The sequence below is a fragment of the Schistosoma haematobium genome, chromosome 2, assembly GCF_000699445.3.
Source record: "Schistosoma haematobium chromosome 2, whole genome shotgun sequence".
In the NCBI taxonomy this organism is placed as follows: Eukaryota; Metazoa; Platyhelminthes; class Trematoda; order Strigeidida; family Schistosomatidae; genus Schistosoma; species Schistosoma haematobium.
The window spans coordinates 23,207,318-23,232,612 of NC_067197.1; the positions used below are offsets into that span (position 1 = coordinate 23,207,318).

Below are 25,295 nucleotides of genomic sequence, written 5' to 3' on the forward strand. Positions count from 1 at the left end.
TGAGGTCCGGTGTTGAAACATATTTTCTTTTAATAATAATCGGCAAAAGCTAGCCAGAAAATGACCATTGTTTATAAACACTACCGTGAATTGTCTCACATAACAAGTGAAATTACCATAAAAACTCTCTTAATGTCATGTTGTTCATAAAAAATGTAACTTGAAGTGTTAGTCTACACAGAAGGAGTTGAGAATGAAATTACAAGACATGGTTAATAGTCTTTGGAAAACGACACAGCACTCGACAAGAACTGGACAAGAGAGTGCAGGACATTTTTTTAAATAACCATCTTTGGTAAACTAGGTTCTATGAAGGCTAACAGGCGTAGTTAGTAAGTAACTAGGATGAAACCTTTAAAGAAAAACGACTTTATTTAATTATTTGAGTGATCGATAATTGGTGCATATTGTCTCTCCTCCATTTTGTGAATCAAAACATTCCTAAATAGTAACAGGGAGATTCGTAGAATGTATAAGACCAAGCTTGCCTAAATATCATAAATTAAAGATATGTGTTAAGCCTATGGTTAGTGAGTGAAGTATTTTTGGTGTTAAGAAGCAACAGAATATTTAGTTCTATGCAGTATGTGAAGGAGCTCGGTTACTAACCGTATTGGAGAAAGATCTTTAAAATATCGAGGATGGGCAAAACAAAGGTGTGAATATCTGAAAGTGGATCTACCAGTAGTTCAGTTCGCTAAAATTTATAATGTCAGACTCATTGATGAACTGACATCTAACTATTTATTTTCAAAAATTATTCCCAGTTGTTTTCATCTGCTAACATAAGAAATTATATACATCATAAAAATACAACATGTACCACAAATAGGGGATTACATGGTATAATATTGGAATTTGAATGTCAAAAAAAGGAACAGCCAATGTATAAGTGAAGAATGACATTCGGATACATGTAACGATAATAACTTCCTGAAAAGTGCAGTTGAAACATACAATCCTCTTCTTCCAGTTCTTCTGATTGTCACTATGTCGATAAGAATTTCAATGAAATCCGGACATTATTCATATTATCACGCCTCTTATCCAAAACACATCAACACACGTTGTATCGGAGATACGGAGAAAGAAAAGAAAGTTGAGAGTGGGCGTGGATATGATCAAACATTTGGAAATAGAACTCAATATCATTTAAATCTCATTCAAAATAAACTCACTAGACAATTTCATAAAGTTCATTATTGACTCTTAACTAATTAGTTAACATACATAATTGTACGATCAAAAGAAGCAAAATTCACATAAGTATTTCGACCTTGTAATTAAAGACATCAATTTGGCTGTATAATCAGACAAGAAAAATTATAAAAAACACATGATTCTTGATTAAATTCCTTAGATTCTTAATATTTTTTCAAATAGTATTATTAAGCAATCATTTCTCTATCATATTTGCTCCGTCAGATATGACCATAATTCTGATGAGGTACATCAGATAGTCTCTCACTAATTCACTTACACTGCTAACTCGAATTACTTATCGTTTTCATTGACCTATCACTTGTTCACATTTCCTATCATGTTTTGTCACCATATAAGTATTGCTTGCGAAACGCATGTTATCACCGATTGAAAAACGCTTAGAACTTGGTTGTCAACAATTTCTTAATTCTAATTTGTTGTTCTTTATTCACAAGTATACCCTACATTCACATGTAAAACAACAGATTTGCACCTGTGGAACTGCTATCATGAATGTATGTCTCTTTGGCGTTTATTGAAGTTTTCAGGGAATGTAGATATTGCCGAGTACCAACAGTAAATCAAAACAAATCAATACTGAAAATCTCCTTCCATCATTTATAATATCCTATCCAATGCGAGCCAAATGTCTAAATGTCTCCTGAACTAATGGGAAATTCGGTGTTCACACATGAAATAATAACATATTGTTCACGTCAATTATGATCTTAGTCAATATGATTATATTAAATACATGACGGAGTATATTTGTGACTGATTTTTATTGTCAACCAATTTCATCAGTCACAATGGATTGTAAACATCAGCCACCTAGTTCTCACTTAAACTTCATTAACACTTGTTTTTTAGTTTTTTGTGATGATTAGGAGTATTTGAATTATAGCACGAACTAACAATCCCAGAAATAACGCAATTGGATCATGAGATACAAGATAAGCACGAACGAATGTACTGTATTTGGAATTCGAAATCAAGCATTCAACAAGTACAAAGGAACCATTAGTTCATTCAATCACCAGATTATTCTATTAATCTATTCTGTTATTTTATTTTTGTGATATTGTTACTTATCCCAAATGTTCAATGATGACTGATGCGTCAAGTGTTCAAAGACGAACCTGTAACACATGTGAATCAGTCAAATTTACCACGTCGTATTAGCGCAGAGGGACGAACTCTTCAAAACGAGTCTTAGACTATTAGCACTAATATTAATGTCGGCAACAGTAAGAACTCTCAGTTACTATTAGCAGAAAGAGAAAAATAGGGATATTTTGGGACTGAAGATCCGAGGAATGATATAGACTGGATACATCCGTGTCACTGCGAACAATTTTTAGCCATGTCAACTTACTCATCGAGTCTCTGGTTACGACATTTTTGCTGAAAATGTGAATCTAGTACGTGAACGATTCAATATAGGTCACTAAAACAGGATCGATCCACGTGTAAATTTTCTTTCGTGGGCTAGGATTCACAATTAATTCTGAAATTCGTACATGCACCCGAACACGTACAAAGCAAGATGACTCTGACAACTCAAGATGTGATGGGAAGGCGCCACTCAAAGTGGAACAAATTTAGACATCAAACAAACAAAAGAATATAGCAGAATCAAATGCAATCGATGCCTCTATTCGTTAACACCGTCGAGTTATTAGCTGAGCATAGAACAACAAACCGGTTACTTGCACAAACGTTTACCGAGATATTGAACTAAAACTTTCTTCATGTATCAGTTAGTATTATCTCAGATAAGTGAATATAGTTTCAAAGGCGTTTGTCAGACACGATTTTATTAAGAAATTTGAGTAATGTTCTTTTACCTGTTCACATGTTTTCATAAGAGTAGATTCGGTACGCAAACCTTTGCAACAACCTTACGAAAGCCCTTCTCACGTGATCGCTCGTCACGAAAAGACCTTCAAGATACGAACGAGACTACCGTCTCACGTCCCGGTCGCCAAGTACGGTTGCCCGTACGCTTCCGCGACTAGTCGCACAGTTAACAACCGATACGGTGTAGGACTATTCCTATGCTACACGCATGCTACACTCTTCTCTTCTTTTGATTTTCTTTTTGTTTCCTGAGCCCACGCCTCCGACCATCCCCGTTTAGTATCGTCGACTTCAGTCAACTTTGGCGAAAGCTGGACTGGCCACCCACGCTTCTGTCAACGCACTCAGTCGATATTTTGGCTTCGAATGCTTTGCATACGCTTGGTCTCGAACTTTGTCGTTATGGTCGCTTCCGGTTCATCGGCTCAACGTGGTTTCGTCCTACGTCTGCAGCGTTTCTGGTCCGCACCCCTACGAACGCAATCTTCAGATTCTGGATACAAACCACTCTGGTGTAGTATGCCAACTCAAGCAACAAACACAGCACACCGCTCTTGGTACCGTTCTCCGAAAAAGAATTTCGTTGGCAACTCGACGATCAACGATCGCTTTCCTGTTCCGCCAGTTTTTCCGTCCTAAAATCGCTCGTCAGCCGATCAATCCCACGATTCAAACCGCTACTTATCGAAAGTGTAGACCCCTTCTAGCGGGAGGCTCCTATAGTGACCCACTTTTATCACGAGAACACGATTGGTTTATTGAAAACAATTTTTATTATAACCAATTGTACCAGTGACTGTTTTAATGTGCTTTTGCTTAACTGTGCTGAAAAGCATGCATTATTATTACACTTTGATTGTGACCTCGCGCGAATTCGGTTACGTTCTGTAACCAAGTTTGTATCCTGGCACGATCTCGGTATTCCTTCGATACCACGAGATCGCCAGCAAACATATCTCGACTTGGTCCATTAACTGCCTTCTGATATTTGGCTTCCGCGGGATTTTATGGATTTATTTGGCACGTGTTTCTCTGTAGCGGTGTTCATAGTCAATTTCGACTCGACGCCACGCTACAGATGTGCACCTTGGTAGAGGCATCAACTATACACACAACCGTTGTTAATTCTAATACTTATAATTACATGCTAAACCATACAGAACTCCGCCTGGAGTCCCTCCGGGGGCTACTGCCGGTCCCAAGCTCGGATAAAGGAGGAGGGTTGGGCATGGGGTTAGCGGCCCCATCCCTTAGAAAACTAACTCGCCAAAAAAACGCTAGCCAGAAAAAATTATTCAAACTTTTCAAACTCTGCCCTGGGAGTCAGAAGGTCCTCATTTAGAAGAATTATGACGCTTCATGATGAAAGCCGAATTCCTTCGGAAGTTACGAGGCCGATGCCCCTTCTGACAACCAGAGCGACTATCTATCTAGGTACATGGAATGTTCGTACAATGTGGGATACCGGAAGAGCCTTCCAAATTGCTGCAGAAATGAGAAGATACAACTTAGAGGTACTTGGTATCAGTGAAACACATTGGACACAAGTTGGACAACAACGACTAACTACAGGAGAGCTCCTGTTATATTCCGGCCATGAAGAAGAAAATGCCCCACATACACAAGGAGTTGCATTGATGCTGTCCAAACAAGCGCAAAATGCGCTTATAGGATGGGAATCTAATGGACCAAGGATCATCAAAGCCTCGTTCAAAACAAAAAAGAGGGCACTTCAATGAACATCATCCGATGCTATGCGCCTACCAACGACTACAATGAAGACGCTAAAGATCAATTCTACAATAGGCTGCAGTCAATCGTCGAGAAGTGCCCAACAAACGACCTGACCATTCTGATGGGAGATTTCAACGCCAAGGTTGGAACGGACAACACTGGATATGAAGACATCATGGGACGAGACGGACTGGGAGAAAGAAACGAAAATGGTGAGAGATTTGCGAACCTATGTGCCTTCAATAAACTGGTCATAGGCGGCACCATATTCCCACATAAACGCATACACAAAACCACATGGACTCCACCGGATCACACCACGCAAAACCAAATCCACCATATTTGAATCAACAAATCGTTCAGGAGGACTATAGAGGACGTGAGAACCAAGAGAGGAGGTGATATAGCATCAGATCATCACTTGCTGGTCGCCAAGATGAAATGGACAATGGACATCGAGGATGCAGTTGGACGACCTAGACTTCGCTGATGATCTGGCCCTTCTATCCCAAACGCAAAAACAAATGCAGGAGAAGACAAACAGTGTAGCAGCAGCCTCAGAAGCAGTAGGTCTCAATATACACGAAGGGAAAAGCAGGATTCTCCGATACAACACAGCATGCACCAATCCAATCACAATTGATGGAGAAGATTTGGAAGATGTAAAAACCTTTACATATTTGGGCAGCATCATTGATGAACAGAGTGGATCTGATGCAGTTGTGAAGGCGCGGATCGGCAAAGCAAGAGCAGCATATTTACAACTAAGGAACATCTGGAACTCAAAGCAACTGTCAACCAACACCAAGGTAAGGATTTTCAATACAAATGTCAAGACAGTTCTACTGTATGGGGCAGAAACCTGGAGAACTACGAAAGCCATCATCCAGAAAATACAGGTGTTTATTAACAATTGTCTACGCAAAATACTTCAGATCCGTTGGCCGGACACTATTAGCAACAACGTACTGTGGGAGAGAACAAACCAGATCCCAGTGGAGGAAGAAATCAGGAAGAAGCGCTGGAAGTGGATAGGAAACACATTGAGGTAAGCGCCAAACTGCGTCACAAGACAAGCCCTCACATGGAATCCTGAAGGTCAAAGGAAAAGAGGAAGACCGAAGAACACATTACGTCGGGAAATGGAGATAGACATGAGAAAAATGAACAAGAATTGGAAGGAACTAGAAAAGAAGGCCCAGGATAGAGTGGGTTGGAGAATGCTGGTCAGTGGCCTATGCTCCATTGAGAGTGACAGGCGTCAGTAAGTAAGTAAGTAGGTAAGGTAAGAAGCAAGAAGTGAAGTAGCAAGAGCAAGTAAGTAGCAAGCAAGGCAAGTAGCAAGTGAGCAAGGCAGTGCAAGAGCAAGGAAGAAGTGGGGCAAGTGTAGTAGCAAGTGAAGTAAGTAAAGCAAGAAGCAAGTAGCAAGAGCAAGTAGCAAGTGCAAGCAAGGTAGCAAGTAGAAGCAAGTAGCAAGGCAAGTAAGGAAGTAAGTAAGTAAGTAAGTAAGTAAGTAAGTAAGTAAGTAAGTAAGTAACTAAATAAGTAGCTTAACCATACAGAGTCTACATCTAATACACAGTCAGACAGATATGATAAACCTGGGGAGAAGAAATACAATGGAATACAATAATTTGGAACATTATTTAAGCTACGGCGGTTGTGATATTTGTACGAACTAATGATTCCTTTTACTTGATAGCCTCCCGATTTCGAATTCCAAATTATGTACGTTTGTTTGTGTTATTCTAATTCTATTTGCTGTAAATTGCACTACTTCGAAAGTTCCCGGTTAGACCAATATTTCACGTACTTACAATTATCAAAAGGTTTGAGCATCTCAGTGGACGGATCTCAATCAGAACCGTCTCTAGAACTACACGAATCCGTAGACAACTATTGACATTTCTCTCCAGAATTCTCCAGACTTTTGAGTTATAGCGAATTGATGTATGGCAAATTCGAAGATATATATCTGATCATGTGTTATATTGTGTGACACACTTGAAGGAAGAGATTCAACAATTTCCATCATTTGCATTATTTTCCAACTAATCATCTGACAAGTAATTTCTTTTATAGTCCTGTTGACTGGACAATTTTTAATGCTAACAATGAAATTACCTTGTTCAGGATAATTTCCTTAAACACTATTAAACCATTTAAATCCATCAAAATTGCCTGAATTCAGAGAGAAGATAACGAACAGAATTACTCTTAATTCCCAGTAGAAACTCACCAAAACAGGTAAGACCGCTATAAATCGTGGCACACAGGTGAAGAAATCTCATTCAAAATTAAAACCAATATCTTTGACGTCATTTCAATTCATTGCACAACGTGTCTTATGATGCTGATAAACCTGTGAAGTTCAAGCCCAATCAGATGAACCGACCTGGATCCCACTGCTCTTCTTTGCAGGACTCAATTGATGAAGCGCCATAGAGGTGTATCGACATATTGAACTCAAGGGAGATATCAGAGACAAAAGATAAAACACAAAAAGAGAATGAGTAAACTGAAGGGCTCATTGCTTGTAATAAACTTTAATGTTAATCTCCAAACAACAAAAGCGACAAAAATACGGCATTCAGTTTCCTTTTCAGCACCTATGTGCGTTTGCCTAAGTTTCACTTACTCTACTAGAGTTTCAGTGAAAATAAAATACCATAGTGAATTAGTTTCACACAGTGCCATGATGCAGTAATCACTGTGATATCACTGGTGAAACGACAGCACATCATTTTGTTAACAATACGGAAGACAAAGATAATAAAATACAGAATAGTGACAAAATTGACCACACACTCGGTGGACAGAAAACACTGTCCAAACACAGCTGAACACTTATCTATGAAATGAAATAACTGAAAAAGTGAAAGTATTGAGTTTTAAATACTGACATAATGCAATAATCTTAAGTAATATAAAAACAACTAAGTAAAAAAATTATCATCAATCTCCATGACAAAACTAATTACTAAAGCATATAATTAACCTAAGTGACAGATGAATGATGTAAACAATTCTATTTAAAATTTAGTTAAAATATACATTCCTGTTCTTCCAGTTCTTCTGATTGTCACTATGTCGATAAGAATTTCAATGAAATCCGGACATTATTCATATTATCACGCCTCTTATCCAAAACACATCAACACACGTTGTATCGGAGATACGGAGAAAGAAAAGAAAGTTGAGAGTGGGCGTGGATATGATCAAACATTTGGAAATAGAACTCAATATCATTTAAATCTCATTCAAAATAAACTCACTAGACAATTTCATAAAGTTCATTATTGACTCTTAACTAATTAGTTAACATACATAATTGTACGATCAAAAGAAGCAAAATTCACATAAGCATTTTGAACTTCCTTAACACCTGCATTTTTCCCATCCTTCACTTGTTTAGTGTCAGGTCCAAGCGTGAGAGTACGATCGCACATTCCAGCCACATCTTGAAGAAATGATGATAATAATAGTCCTTGAGCTTTACCCAACAAACATTCCTTGTATATTTCAGGATCTGTAGGTGATTGTATCCTAAATACAAAAATGCTGTAATTGATCTGGACTTGATTTATTGAAACAAGGTCTAGATGTTTTCATGCACCACTCACTTTTCACGAACGAGTAAAATAATTGCCACCAAATCCATTGGGTAACTGTAAACAACTGTAGCGAATGCTGAGAATTGACGGCTTTCCTTTTACTTTAACTATGTTCAAATTTGACAAAATGATCTGTGTAGTTATACTTAGTAAATCTTGTGTTTGGAATCATTCTTATTTTCTTTTATTGCAAATAACATTTTTGTTTACGAAAATCATCGATCGTGGGTTATGGCGATTTCAAGAAGTTGAGAAAAGCGATAAAAACTGTGGCGTATTTTTTCTGTATAAGCTAAGCAGCTGCTATTAAGTTAAATGATGTATTCCACAGAGGACGTCATTCTATTACGGATGAAACTATAAAAGCTTGCAAGCGCATATTCCTCAAGTTTTTACATTAAATTAATTTTTTCGTTTTAAAAATTATTGGAAGATAACATATTGGATCGTGTGGAAAATAATTACAACCGATTGCCAACTGCTTATGGGCTACAATTTATTTGCGATTCTTGGAATACGTCAACGCAAACCCCATGAAGAATCGAATTATAAATATGCGATGTTTGATTGACTTGAAAGACGAGATTGGGTCTAATGTAACAACTTCTCATTGGAGCATAACCCTGGAAATAAACCACGATTATTTGCTTTAAATTATGAGGTTAAGGTGTTCAAAATTCGCCGGATGAACAAAATAATACAACTGTCGGTACTATGCTGAGAAATATCGATTTTATTGTGCACAAAATAACACGTCACATGCGTGCGTAAACGGCAGAATTCATTTTTTACGGTGGCATATCCGTCAAGTTTACGGTTTGAACGACGTGCTATTATCGATATGATTGTAAAAACTTTGAACTTACAGCACAGTTCCGACGCACAAACCCATATAGTAGTTTATCGCTGTATCTGCACGAAAATTCTACTATATATTTTTACCAACGTTATCTATCCAACAACCCTAGCTACCTACTATCCTATCTGCAATCTCACGTTTCAAATTTATGATCACGCGTCTGAAAACAGCGTGTACGTTCGATGTCAGAAATATATGTTATTATGTTTAACTTGGAAACTAGAACTTATAAATTAGTACCAGAGAAAAATTGGTGTGATCCTGTTTTTCAAAAACCGCTGTCGTAAATCTCTTTATTCGCGTTGCTTATTACTTATAAGTTAAAATGAGGAACCACTGCTATTCACACGACGCGATGTGGGAATATGTATGACTACTAAAAGTGGAGAAGAACACTACGACTAGCACACTTATTTGATTATAATTTAAGGAGGAAGTTAGATGCATAAAAATTCGGATGGCATTTGTCACGCTGAACACAGCTCACGTCAACTGAATACAAAGGATATCATATTTTGAGTGAGAATAACGATGAAACAAACCAATCTTGTGTTGAGTAAAATATAACACTGAAGATAAAACAAATATTGCACTGAGTAGTCATTACGCTGAATTGAAAACAGGAGTAATGTTCGATCACGAATTACAATGTTTAAAATGTAACTTTACTTTTTTTCATAGACTCATATCATACACTTCATATTGAATTGCTTTGCTGATCATCTTTTCCGTTTCCCCCATCATCAGGTTTGTAGTATATAGCCTTGAGGGATTTTCTTACTCAGTGATGACAAACCTAACTCGTGCATTTGTTATACTTGCTTCTTATAGCAAGCGTCTGCTCACAGTTGCATTATGACAAATGCAGACTTATTAGACAGTCCTATTGCACACATACGTATCTGGTAAATTTTCATGGACATTCCGGTGACAAATGTTTCTGATTTATTAATGTCGTCTTTTGCCATTTCTACTGATCTAGTGCCTTCTCTGTAAGCCTTCTTGATCATGGTACCAAAAATGAAAGTGAATATTTGTCCGAAATGCAGTGTTAGTGTTAATGTTAAAAGTTGAGCCATCGGAGATTCTTTGACGACTTTTTTTGTTAGCACTGTTTTAAGGTAGATGCAGTGAATAAGGTGAAAAATTTTAATTTATTGTTTGTTGGTCCAGCAGATGGAATGGAAGTGTTGTCTGACTGAAGTTTTATGGAAAAAGTTGTGATGTATTTTCAGATAGGTGCCTCGCCTAAGTTTCCACATTTGACGGTGTCCCAACAAGTATGAATATTTTGATTTCTTCTCTCAGCATTACCGGTTCTCGAAGTAAGACGCCGTGCTTCTGCGCCTAAAGTCTTCAGTATTCTGGGTAACCAAAATCAATAGACTTTGTGTACGCTAATGGTCCAACCATTTTTGAATTGTTCGCCGTAATTTACGAAGAAAAATCAAAATTATTTACGTGAAACATTGTTGTTTGACAAAAACTTTGACTTTGCATGACTCAAAGAAAGGTACGTAATTTTGACAGCAGCGAACTTTAGTTTTAGTTAGTCGAGACGACTTTCGTTTCGCTGAGTCGACTGTCACTTTCTGACTGAAGGTGATGAGACTTAACGAAAGTCGTCAACATGATAACTAAGAATTCTATATCGAAATGTTTGGACTTTTCTGTTCCAATATTTTCATGTTTAATGGACACTTCAATACATCTTATAAACGCTTATATATTATTAGCTTACAAATTTCTCATCGAATAATTAGTCAGTCGATTTGCTTTTTTAAGATGTTTAAAGCTTTAACTTGAAAACAAAACGATTAAATTGTAATGTGACGGTATTTCGAGGTGCTATCAAACTAAATGACTTCGTGATAACTAGCAGCAATATAACTATGTCCTACACGTCATAGTCAAAAATCAGGACGCCAAATCGGAGGACAATTGGAAAGGGACCAATGAAAGCATCCAAGGAGTTGACAGGCTCCAGCGAACACAAGCACGTACAACTGATTTATATTGATACTCTAGGAATTACTGATGACATAATAAAAAGGGGAAAGCGGATAACATCTGTCGAACAAAAGCATAGAACGATGTAAACACTCGAGCAATGAGAATCATAGAGCTGATTGTCGTAAATATGTGGAAGACCAAGAAATGTCACTGGAAGATGCTGCTAGAGAACGAAATATGTGATAACTATATAACACGACAAAAATGTGGCTGAAAAATATGGTCAACCGGAACGACCAGTCAACAAGCAACAGGAAAACCAACTCCGAGATTCTAGAACAGCGGAATAGGTAGAGAGAAAACTTTGAAGGATTCTCAAAAAGACAGCGTTACTAGATCCTTTGGACATCGAAGCAGCACTTTAATACCTTCCTGTAGGTACTAACAATTTGAAGCCCCAGCATGATTAACAGACAGAACATGGGTAAGAAATAGCAGGACCATACAGAATGGTATATGCAGCACTGAAAGTCAATGTTGGAGCAATTGCAACGATGTTTTACATTCTGCTGAGGAAAATTTAGAAGGAAGTGTTGGGAAAGTTAGATTCTCAGAACTCATTTGGCAAATGCCAGATTTTTGTAATTCTATTTTAAAAATTTGAATTTCTTGTTTTCGCGTCAAAAGCAGCCGTTTTCGCCTTCATGTCGTATTTCCTACTTGAGAGGACGTTAAATGCTATTGGTTCGTCGTCCCTTTTATTATTCTATTTTGTGACGTTTCCTAAACACATTTTTATGCTCCATTTATACGCTTGAGTTGTGATTATTGTTGTTGTTCATGCTTCTGACAGTTGGTGAAATATACTTCTCTATTTTGAACCTGGACTTCTCTCTCTAGTTAGCGGGCGGGGACGAATCGGAATAGTTAGCTGATTTAGTCATTTTGTCGCTGAGTCCTCGTTCCGTTCACAGATCAAGTGAACTCGTAATCTCTTCGAACACAGCAGGAAGGAAAAGTACTGATGGACTTGAGAAAAAATATCTCAAATGTTCAGTGAAGAAAGACCTCAGCAAGTGTGAAAATTAAAGATGCATCACTGAAATATCAGTATCAGGAAAGATTTTCAACAGGTTGTTGGGCTGAACGAAAGATTATGTAAACATACATCTTGAAAACCAAGAGGCTAGACTCCATATAAATCAATCGTGTGCCGAACGAATCGCGATAATACGGGTCACTGCTGAACAATCGATTGAATGGAATCACTTGATATACATAAAGTTACTTGACTATGAAAAAGCATTTGACAATGTTTATGGGGAATTATATTGTACCCCGAGCATCATGATCGTGTTGTAACTATCCAAACAAATTTCGGCGTTCTATGCTTTGTGAGGAGTAACAGGCGTATATAAGAACGCAAATCCATCAGTCAGTAGGCGTCAGCAAACATAGGATTGCATGAGAGATTTTTATGACCGAGACTAAACAGGCCAACTCCATCTCGTTTGTAAACTATAATTATGGTCGAAAATCTGAGGATTTTCCAGTTTGAAGAGCGTTTAAAAACAGACCAAGAAGTCAGCAGACGGGGGCACAAATACATCGAATTCTACCATAATATGTTAACTTTCATATAAATGTGCATAAATAAGGAAGGATCTCAGAAGTAACTCATCCGAACAAAGCATCATTTCTTAGATTATTAGTAGGTGAAGGAATGATCTAACTTGTAATAGTACGACTGAGCTATCCCTAGGATTTCAGAGGCTGTTGACCACTCAACTTGATGATTGGCACATTGAACACCGTGGAACCCTCTACGAGAGTACCCTAGGTTGACGTAACGATACTTCACTCACCTCTCTATCAGCCCAATGTCCGGACATTTTTCTGGGACCGAAAAATTCGACGAGTACATTATCAACAACATCTAGCACCATGCTAAGTACAGCCTTCACAGAAAATACGAAGTTGGGATCATCCCAACATCACAGCCTTTGGTTTTCAACTAACATCGATGGTCGATAATTCTGCGCCGAGCTCAACGAAGTTCAGGGTGACTGAAGAGCCTCAGCAGATAAATGTCATAGCAAACACGATCCAAATCATAACACACTATTGGCCTTACCAGTCGGCAATGTTTGCATCCAAATAAAACACAACAGTGCATGTTTGGGCGACTACAAAAAGGATGAATACATGTATATTCCTCGGCATACAAGTCTAACTGAAGTTTGGTAGGTTTCTTAATATTTAAAAATATGGGATATTCTTTTCTCGTACGTCACCAAAAATCTTAGACCTGAGCAGTTGCATGTGATATCCCTGCAGTAATAGTTTTTATTGGTAATATTCTTGGTCAATACAGTATCACAAGATGAGAGTAATGGCCTTTCAATCCACTGCATATAATCAAGATGAAATAAACGATGCTCAAAATGCTACATTTGTAAACGTCGTATACATTTTCGAAGTACAACATCTGGACAACATGTCGAGAACACGAGTCAAAATTACGCTTTTATTTATAATTCCAAGACGAAAATGCAAGCAAATTTCTTGTTTAGTACAATGTATCTATCCCGGAGTACTAACTACCAATATTCAAGCCTTCTAACGCGATGCTCATATGATGTGTCACGTTTTAGGCTTACATTTCAACATTTATTGGAAAACCGACTGTATATGCATTAATATTTTGTTACCCTGTTTCTGCAGGAAAACGTACTTTATGGCAGGCCGAAGATAGTTGAATGAGTTTAACATAATAAATTACATGGCGTTAGTAACAACTTGATCTTGCATGTTAATTGGGATGCCCAATGTAAATTATATTTGTCAGGAATAAATGATTGTTTTTATATGGTTAATGAAAGCAATTGTTAATATCTATACAGGATGAAAACGGACACCCATGTTATATATGCTCAGAAAGATATTATATTTTGGTGGGTTTCCGGCACGTCATTAAAAGCTTCATTTCGTTGGTGCAATGGACAGACAGCGAACATTCCTTTTTCTACCGCCCTACTTGTGTATCAACTACTTGTGACTAAGGGGTAACGTTAAAAGCGAGATGAGAACGACTGTACTAGAAATTAAGCCAAAGTCAGTCTACAACTCACCTCTTTGAATAGCAGTACAGCATGTTTTATTACGAACTGTTAGTTGAAAATTCCTAAAGCGCACCAAGAACCACATTCGAAAATCCTAAATATGTCACACCTAGGATGATAATTTGCGTGATTTCAAAACAGGATGAAAGCGCATCATAAAAGTGTTGTAGGGGATAATGTGAAAGATTTTGGGTACTAGGTTGGGGAAATGATCACTGATTTCGTCTGTCTAAGGATGGTAGGTTGCATTAACATGATCTATCGAGTACCTTAGGCATTCAAAAAATGTGACACTACCAGGGAACCGCCTTACTGACCGGAGGATAAATCTTCATTGGTGACCCATCGATTGGTAAGTGTGTAATCTATATTTAGTATCTGAAATTTGACTTCAATTTAAAGACAGTTCCGGATATTTACACTCTGTCCTGTGCCCTATTCAACTAGTATATTCCATCAAACAGCCCCTGTAGACGTGTTATTAGTTGGTCACTGGAACTACATCGAGCGCTATTTAAATAGAACAGGAGTTTTTCAAACAAGGTTAAATTTATACCTTTGATTGTTGATTACGCAACAAGTTATCCAATTTCACTGTGACTGAATTTATTTCGGTTTAAGCAATATTAGGGGTATCATTTTTTCAACAGTTGGTTATCATATATACTTTGTGGGTACGGTTTTTTTATTTCCTAAAGTTTCGGGTTTAACAATTTACAGTTTTCCACTCTTTTTAGCAATCAGCCTTTGCCTGAGTGTTTTTTATGTCTGGTTGATGACTGAGAAATGCAAAAAAGAAACTACCGGCGCTCAGGCTGTCGATACCCTGGAGTAAATTGCATGCATCGCTATAAATGCAATGGGTGCTACCAACAAGTTTGGACTAATCTAATGCCTGTAGCTTTCGAATGCCTCAGTAAAAATCGTTGCTTGTGGTTGAATCAGTAATGCTGTTTGGAAGCAAACAAGCTCGCCGTCCAAAGCCATTGCAATGGTGAATGCTGTCAGGAGACGTATTATGAAGCGTATTCGAGGTGCATCGTATGGCACTCGCACAGATGATACACAACAAGACTCAAAGTTATTCCAAATGAGATAAGAATCGATCGTTTCAAGAAAGTTTTCTTCTGTGACGCATTCTATAAATGAAACAAAGCAGTAATGCCTGGTCACAATGCTTGATCTTCTTATAGCAAGAGAAACGAAAGCCTGATAACTCTAGTTTTAAGGAACTACCCAGGATCTCACCGTGTTTATAACACGATAGAGACCGCAAATCTAGTGAAATAAGATGAATGGGTACAAATTAAGAATAAGAAATGACCCAATGTCGTGAAAGCAAACTCAGTTTCCCAAACACTAGTTGAATAATCAAAGGTTGATCGCCTAGACAGGTCAGTTGTTTTTCAGATGGCTGAGGATTATGAAAGCATATATCCTAGGACACACTCTCAGCATGACAGTGAGTCGACAAAAGACCTACCTGACCAGCATTTCAACACTTACTATAAAATGGTAGGAAATATAATCCCTATAGAGAATAAGGTGAATGAATAACTGAGTTTTAATGTTCAAACGTATACTTGGACGTTCGAGGTCAATCCCAGATCAATCAGCATGAGTTGTTGCAAACTTCCTAGTCTTCTATAACGATTGGCCTTGTTATACATCGATGGTGAGTGATAAAAATTGAAGGCGATGGTTTAGAGATTCAAAATGACCTAGAACTTGGCAGTTGATAATAAACGCTTCCAAGCGCATTAAGATGCATATCGGTCTCCAAGGTACACGATGAATAACATTGAGCTAATTGTTTTCTAAACACACAATGATCTCGGAGTCATCGTCAGCAAAGACTCAAAACTCCTGCACATGAGAAAGCCACCAAAAGTTTTAGAACCCTATGGACAGCACGTAAAGTATGTACCTATGCCGGTGTGAATTATTTTCGACTTCGTATGGAATGTTCTATCGCACAGAATTATAGCATCGCACAAGAGTGCCTAGCCGGTGCTTAAAAGGAGACAGTAGGCTGCTTGAGAAGATTCGACGAACCGCAGCTGAGCTGACTACTGGAATCACAGACCTCTCGTTCGACCATAGACTAGCTAAAACAAATCTTTTGAAGTTTTCAAATAGAAGAATCAAATGTTATTGATTGACTGAGTGACAAGTATGAATCTAATCTAGCCTTATTTTTCTTGTCTTTCGAGAAATAGAATTTGAGAATTCTCCAAAGAAAATCACCATTCAAGAACAAATATTGTGTCAGCTGACTATCGACTGCCTCATCTAGTCGTGAACGAATGGAGTGTTGAAGCACCGTGTGTTGATGCTCCTAAAAAGTAAGTCGTATCAACAGAAAGAACAACACTGGCAGGAGTAAAAAGAGCCCACTTAGTCTCATATCATTTTGAACTGAAACTGTGATACGTAAATCAGAGAGCAGAACAGAGGAATAAAAAACAACGGACGCAAAATCCAATAAAAACTAATTAACTGTCTTTGAGAGAACTCTACGATTGTTGTTGATCAAAGTGAGGTTGACACAGTCTATATACATTGTTTCGCAATCTCTATAGTGAGTTTCATTCTTTTAAAGCAAATAATTACTATTTGATGGTCACAAAGTTATTGGATGGTGAATAAGAAGGGCAATAGAAAACGTTGTGTTTAAGTATGCTAATAATATAAATACCACGAAAACAACGAGAACACCACCTCAAAGTGCAGAAGATGGAATTGTGTAAGTCAATACGGCTTCTTATTTTTCATACGTCTTATCTATGTCCAAACTAACAGTAAAGTAAACATTCTTTCGTGAAATAGTAGACGATCGATAATTTTTTAATAACACGATAGTATTGTGTGAATTTGAATATAAATTAGTTGGTGAAATACTGGAATGATTGAGAAACAAAACATGGAACATGCTCCATAAGTCTTAATCTTAGTGGAGCGAAAAAACACTCACAAATTTCGCCGGTAGAAATTACGAACACTCGTGAATTATACAATTTTAATTACATTCTATATACTGAGAAAATGGAGTGACTATAATTTATGGACAAACCAATCAGATATAAGATAGCAAATCATGGATTTGGGCCCAGAATTCATTCATACATTTGGCTAAATAGAGTTTTGACACTATAGCTGATGTCAACTCGTGATGAAAACCCTAAATCTACATTTTAACCCTAACCATCAACTGTAAATGAGAATTCTAACTGCTTTATAACCATCATTTAAACCTTATTGGAAGTTGTTCACTCTCAAAGTCACTTCAGCGTCGCTCAAAGGTCGTCCATAAATTATGGTTCACCAAAAATATATATGTAGCATATTAGGACATATTCGTGCCGTATCAATTATCATTGCAGTTGAAATGCTGATTTGATCATCCTCTAAGCTGTTAATTTGATAACATGTAAGGCACAATCCAATTAACAGCATGAAGTTGTAAACGTAGAGTAACTAGGATGTATGATGTCCTGAAATTGAATTTCTTTTTGTGTTTATCTAGAATGATTTATAAAAGACCATTAAAAAAATAAAGGTGACTTCTCCTATAAACTAATTATAATTACATAACCCATTCTCTGCTGAACGATCCTAATACAACCAGTGATATCAGTTTTTGATGAAAGACTAATGAGTTGGAGTCTTACAATAAACATACGTATGTAAATCATGTTCAGGCCATTTTGACCTAATACTATCAATATACGATACACAAGCTGAGCAAACGATCAGTGTCAATCAAATGTCCTTTGCCATTATTCTCCTGAGATAGTTAGGCCAAATGATTAACAATATATTTCGAATACCCTATACTTTTGTTTCATGTGACTTTGAATAATACAAGTGTTCGATTTGTAAAAATACGACTACCTTGTTCTTCTCCATGAGTGAATGAACAAGATCAATGAATATAGCAGATGTTTATGCATTCCAGACATTTATTGAGATCCCTCATCTATTCCATAAATTCATTCTCACTATCTCAAATGTAAAACTAGTGTTTTCTGCCACTACTTACACTATTACCGCCTCTACAACTCTGATGTTCGTAATGATATTTTATCTGACCATTCTTGTGTGGCATGGAGAATTAAACAGACTCACACACATGTGTCAGGTCCTATATTTCACAAGATTAACTGACTGAGGATATTCAGGCCGTATAAGCTTTTGTCGCCAATGTTCAAATGCTTCGTAAACATTCTTAAAAACCGTCAACATCGAATTACTGTTGTATGTGTGTATCAGCCTTTTCTTACCGATTCAAGTTGGGACTGTGTACACATTGAGCGTTTATGTTCATCCATTAGAAAATCTACGTAGGTTTTTCACTCCAGCAATTATACTTATACGGTTACATAAGACTTAGAAATGATCATTACTGTCACAGCGTTATTCCAATTATCTCGTTATTACAGGTCAGAAATTCGATAATGTCTTCCCGCCGAAAATTCGCCGTTGGCTCGGATTGGCGCTAGCAATTTTCGATGTTTTTCTTTTTGGTGGCTATCACTACGGCTTCAATTCCCTCATCACAGTCTACAAATCAGTTGGCGTCTACGCTTACAACTGTACGGAAAATGGCTGCTCTTATCATTATGATATGTTCGGAGTTGTTTTCATGGTTTGGATGGTGTCACAAATGTGTCTTATTGTATTTGCTGGGATACTGATGGATAAGGTGGGGCTGAGAATATTAAAACTGCTGGCAGCTGTAGTATACTTTACTGGTACCGTAATGTTTGCATTTACAACTGGTGAAACAGTGCCACTATTCTATGCTGCCGGTATACTTGTCGCTTTAAGTAGTATATGCAGCTTGATATGCAATCATCAAGTCAGTTCCATGTTCCCACAGTTTCGTGGTCTTTGTATATCGCTTTTGTCTGGAGCGTACGACTCAAGTTCGGTTGTAGCTTATGTGTTGTCGTTGACCTATCTTGTATTCCCATTCAAATGGTCGTTTATTATTTTGGCTTGCGGCTCAATAGTTGTTGGCAGTTTTGTGGCACTCTTTATCCTTACTCAGAAATCTGAAGATATGGGGAAATTCTCCTCCATCAACACAGAAGAAGAAAAGTTATGTGAGGTAAGTGATAATCAACCAATGTTATATTTGCAAACAGCAACACAGATTTGTGTTTTTAAGGCAATCGGTCTGAATATATTTAGATTGAAAATCTAATCACATTCGGTGTTGTAAACCTTGTCAGTGATGTTTATCTTTTGCAGTGTTTAACTTAGAATTATGTTCTTCTACTAAACACTTCAACGAATAAGACCAGTCAGTTTAGCCTCAGTTGTGCAATCACGTAAGCGTGCTGCGTAGATTTAGTTCAAACTTATCATATTCTGACATACAAAATGATAGTTTCATGAAATGTTCGGTGCGCTATTTCACGTGGAGGATAGACTAAACTGCTTGTTTCAATTGCAGTAGAAACCATCCATAACAAAACCACTAAAAGTGAAGATGACGGGACTTCGGAATCGACAGAATCTTAAGTTTTGTAGGCATTTCACATATTCTAATAAACTGTAATGTGCGACAAAATCAATACAATCATCGAACTCCTTATTCTGCTCAGACCGCGTTTGTTTGAAATCTGTCACAAGCTATATATACCATATACAATTTGTTTTCATTCCCATTGAGTGTGAATACGGATTTTCGATGAGAGGAAGACGCTTTCACGAAGATCTCAATTATAGGTATGAAATGCCATTATTCCTAATAACAGAATCTTGCTTGTTATGCACATCGTAGTTTACTGATCTTCTACAGTTCCCCATTTATTTTTACTATGGTGGGACATTGTATTATTTTCCGTTTTATTTTGTCATGATCTATTCAACTTGACAGAAATGCATGGTTTAGAAGTCGAAGTAAATCTTAGAATCTAATACAGATATGAACGCGATTCTCCCACCACTGACGGTTATTATTGTTCGTCTTTCTTATATTTGTTTTGTAACAGAAAACGTCAATTGAAAGTTCGGGAGAAATGGATATCTATGGAGAAATATCTTCAATTTTGGATAAACGTTACCCATCTTTATTAAGTTGTGTTTTTTCTTTATCATACTTACTGATTAATCTTTGGTTTACTTTGGGTTTGTTTCGTTTCTCATTTTACCTATCGCACTTAGCAAAACACATAAATGATGCGTATTCTGACAAGTCAACTGCAGATCATTTGTTAAGTATTTCCTCAGCATTCTTCATGTCGAGTTTCTTGCTGTCACCAGTTACTGGTCTTATGATTGACTTCTGTCTCAAAAGAGCTCGAACGAGCATTAAGAACATGCTCACCAACGAACGTGATTTAGCGAATCCCGATAAAATGTATTATACTCTAACACTTGGCCTAGTCCCGGGACAAGGTCTTTTGGCTCTCTCTGCTGTTGCTCTGAGTGCAATGATGTTTATACCTAGTCCTATAGCTTCTTATGCATCGTTTGTATTCTTGGTTATATTAAGGTCACTCTTATTCAGTTGCTTCATTAGCTTTCTTCTGTCTGCATTCCCAATACGTTATTTTGGTACATTGAATGGCATTACTAGTGCGGTATCAGGTTTAATATGTCTCTCGACGAATGCCTTTCTTCGTACTAGCAGATCTACAGATAATTATGTAACCATGGCGATATCGATCGGGATATTTGTTGTACCTATTATTTTTCTAATCAAATCAAGACAATAAATCAGTCAGTGTTGTGATCTTATGAAAATCTTATTTTTATTTTTATATTGAGACCCGAAATTAGATATGAATGCTTCAATATTTAAATTTTGCAACAACTTATATGGTGTAAACTTTCGTTAATTAATTAATTTTTTCAATAATAAAAATTTATGCTGAGGTCCGGTGTTGAAACATATTTTCTTTTAATAATAATCGGCAAAAGCTAGCCAGAAAATGACCATTGTTTATAAACACTACCGTGAATTGTCTCACATAACAAGTGAAATTACCATAAAAACTCTCTTAATGTCATGTTGTTCATAAAAAATGTAACTTGAAGTGTTAGTCTACACAGAAGGAGTTGAGAATGAAATTACAAGACATGGTTAATAGTCTTTGGAAAACGACACAGCACTCGACAAGAACTGGACAAGAGAGTGCAGGACATTTTTTTAAATAACCATCTTTGGTAAACTAGGTTCTATGAAGGCTAACAGGCGTAGTTAGTAAGTAACTAGGATGAAGCCTTTAAAGAAAAACGACTTTATTTAATTATTTGAGTGATCGATAATTGGTGCATATTGTCTCTCCTCCATTTTGTGAATCAAAACATTCCTAAATAGTAACAGGGAGATTCGTAGAATGTATAAGACCAAGCTTGCCTAAATATCATAAATTAAAGATATGTGTTAAGCCTATGGTTAGTGAGTGAAGTATTTTTTGGTGTTAAGAAGCAACAGAATATTTAGTTCTATGCAGTATGTGAAGGAGCTCGGTTACTAACCGTATTGGAGAAAGATCTTTAAAATATCGAGGATGGGCAAAATAAAGGTGTGAATATCTGAAAGTGGATCTACCAGTAGTTCAGTTCGCTAAAATTTATAATGTCAGACTCATTGATGAACTGACATCTAACTATTTATTTTCAAAAATTATTCCCAGTTGTTTTCATCTGCTAACATAAGAAATTATATACATCATAAAAATACAACATGTACCACAAATAGGGGATTACATGATATAATATTGGAATTTGAATGTCAAAAAAGGAACAGCCAATGTATAAGTGAAGAATGACATTCGGATACATGTAACGATAATAACTTCCTGAAAAGTGCAGTTGAAACATACAATCCTCTTCTTCCAGTTCTTCTGATTGTCACTATGTCGATAAGAATTTCAATGAAATCCGGACATTATTCATATTATCACGCCTCTTATCCAAAACACATCAACACACGTTGTATCGGAGATACGGAGAAAGAAAAGAAAGTTGAGAGTGGGCGTGGATATGATCAAACATTTGGAAATAGAACTCAATATCATTTAAATCTCATTCAAAATAAACTCACTAGACAATTTCATAAAGTTCATTATTGACTCTTAACTAATTAGTTAACATACATAATTGTACGATCAAAAGAAGCAAAATTCACATAAGTATTTCGACCTTGTAATTAAAGACATCAATTTGGCTGTATAATCAGACAATAAAAATTATAAAAAACACATGATTCTTGATTAAATTCCTTAGATTCTTAATATTTATTCAAATAGTATTATTAAGCAATCATTTCTCTATCATATTTGCTCCGTCAGATATGACCATAATTCTGATGAGGTACATCAGATAGTCTCTCACTAATTCACTTACACTGCTAACTCGAATTACTTATCGTTTTCATTGACCTATCACTTGTTCACATTTCCTATCATGTTTTGTCACCATATAAGTATTGCTTGCGAAACGCATGTTATCACCGATTGAAAAACGCCTAGAACTTGGTTGTCAACAATTTCTTAATTCTAATTTGTTGTTCTTTATTCACAAGTATACCCTACATTCACATGTAAAACAACAGATTTGCACCTGTGGAACTGCTATCATGAATGTATGTCTCTTTGGCGTTTATTGAAGTTTTCAGGGAATGTAGATATTGCCGAGTACCAACAGTAAATCAAAACAAATCAATACTGAAAATCTCCTTCCATCATTTATAATATCCTATCCAATGCGAGCCAAATGTCTAAATGTCTCCTGAACTAATGGGAAATTCGGTGTTCACACATGAAATAATGACATATTGTTCACGTCAATTATGATCTTAGTCAATATGATTATATTAAATACATGACGGAGTATATTTGTGACTGATTTTTATTGTCAACCAATTTCATCAGTCACAATGGATTGTAAACATCAGCCACCTAGTTCTCACTTAAACTTCATTAACACTTGTTTTTTAGTTTTTTGTGATGATTAGGAGTATTTTAATTATAGCACGAACTAACAATCCCAGAAATAACGCAATTGGATCATGAGATACAAGATAAGCACGAACGAATGTACTGTATTTGGAATTCGAAATCAAGCATTCAACAAGTACAAAGGAACCATTAGTTCATTCAATCACCAGATTATTCTATTAATCTATTCTGTTATTTTATTTTTGTGATATTGTTACTTATCCCAAATGTTCAATGATGACTGATGCGTCAAGTGTTCAAAGACGAACCTGTAACACATGTGAATCAGTCAAATTTACCACGTCGTATTAGCGCAGAGGGACGAACTCTTCAAAACGAGTCTTAGACTATTAGCACTAATATTAATGTCGGCAACAGTAAGAACTCTCAGTTACTATTAGCAGAAAGAGAAAAAATAGGGATATTTTGGGACTGAAGATCCGAGGAATGATATAGACTGGATACATCCGTGTCACTGCGAACAATTTTTAGCCATGTCAACTTACTCATCGAGTCTCTGGTTACGACATTTTTGCTGAAAATGTGAATCTAGTACGTGAACGATTCAATATAGGTCACTAAAACAGGATCGATCCACGTGTAAATTTTCTTTCGTGGGCTAGGATTCACAATTAATTCTGAAATTCGTACATGCACCCGAACACGTACAAAGCAAGATGACTCTGACAACTCAAGATGTGATGGGAAGGCGCCACTCAAAGTGGAACAAATTTAGACGTCAAACAAACAAAAGAATATAGCAGAATCAAATGCAATCGATGCCTCTATTCGTTAACACCGTCGAGTTATTAGCTGAGCATAGAACAACAAACCGGTTACTTGCACAAATGTTTACCGAGATATTGAACTAAAACTTTCTTCATGTATCAGTTAGTATTATCTCAGATAAGTGAATATAGTTTCAAAGGCGTTTGTCAGACACGATTTTATTCAGAAATTTGAGTAATGTTCTTTTACTCTTACGGTCAAAGGGAATTTTGTTTATAATATAATTGGCTGAATCGGACTGTGGTTGAATTGCATGGTCGTCTCAGAATGTTGAGGTCAAGTGAAAGTATCATATATGCCGATTTCATCTAGTGAAAAACATGCAACGGTTAAAATTTCCATAAAGTAGTCAGCGTCTTCTCAAACCCTAATGTTTCCGATTACTGCTAATACTCTTGCCACCTCTACCACTACGGGATTTGAGTCGACAACTGCATCTCTGTGCTAATGTGGTGTGGCAACTCGAACCGATGTACGTACGTACGAAGTTATACATTGTTAATGTATAAGCTAAGCAGCTGCTATTAAGTTAAATGATGTGTTCTACAGAGAACGTCATTCTATTACGAACGCAACTGGTACGAAACCTTACCGCTCGTTCTCTTAGGCATCAGAACGAGCTTGAACGCAGGTATCCAACGTTCCGCCGCTGAACTTGTCTACGGCACGACAATGCGTCTGCCCGGAGAATTCTTCACACCACGAAGCAGTAACGATTACGGTAAATCAGACTACGTCCATCGACTGTCTGCATTTATGCGAACGCTGCCTCCAGTGTTAACTGGAATACAACATCGACAGGTCGCTCTCGAGAGAGAGTTATCTACCTGTTCACATGTTTTCATACGAGTAGATTCGGTACGCAAACCTTTGCAACAACCTTACGAAGGCCCTTTTCGCGTGATCGCTCGTCACGAAAAGACCTTCAAGGTTGATCGACATGGCCGCGTCGAGATCGTCAGCATTGATCGTCTCAAACCAGCACACGTCGATGACAGTGCCCTATCTGGTAACCTGAGATTCAATGCTAGACCTATTAAACCTAGCGGGATCCTCAAATCTTCTTCAGGTCCCACGCTAGATACATCTGAGACCTCATTCTCACGTCCCGGTCAACAGCACGCGTCATCTGCACCGTCTACGGACGAGACGACAATCTCACGTCCAGATCAGCAGACCACGCCACCCTTGACTTCGGATGAGA

At 37.1% G+C, this 25,295-nt stretch overlaps 1 protein-coding gene across 1 annotated transcript; it reads left to right on the forward strand.

Annotated features, from left to right (window-relative positions):
* Positions 1-15,446: 15,446 nt before the first annotated feature.
* Positions 15,447-21,231, forward strand: MS3_00006496 (uncharacterized protein). The gene is made up of 3 exons (XM_051214663.1): positions 15,447-17,091; positions 18,788-19,458; positions 20,348-21,231. The coding sequence occupies exons 1-3, from the start codon at positions 17,082-17,084 to the stop codon at positions 21,071-21,073; spliced, it is 1,407 nt and encodes a 468-aa protein (XP_051067843.1). The 5' UTR covers positions 15,447-17,081; the 3' UTR covers positions 21,074-21,231.
* Positions 21,232-25,295: the final 4,064 nt, after the last annotated feature.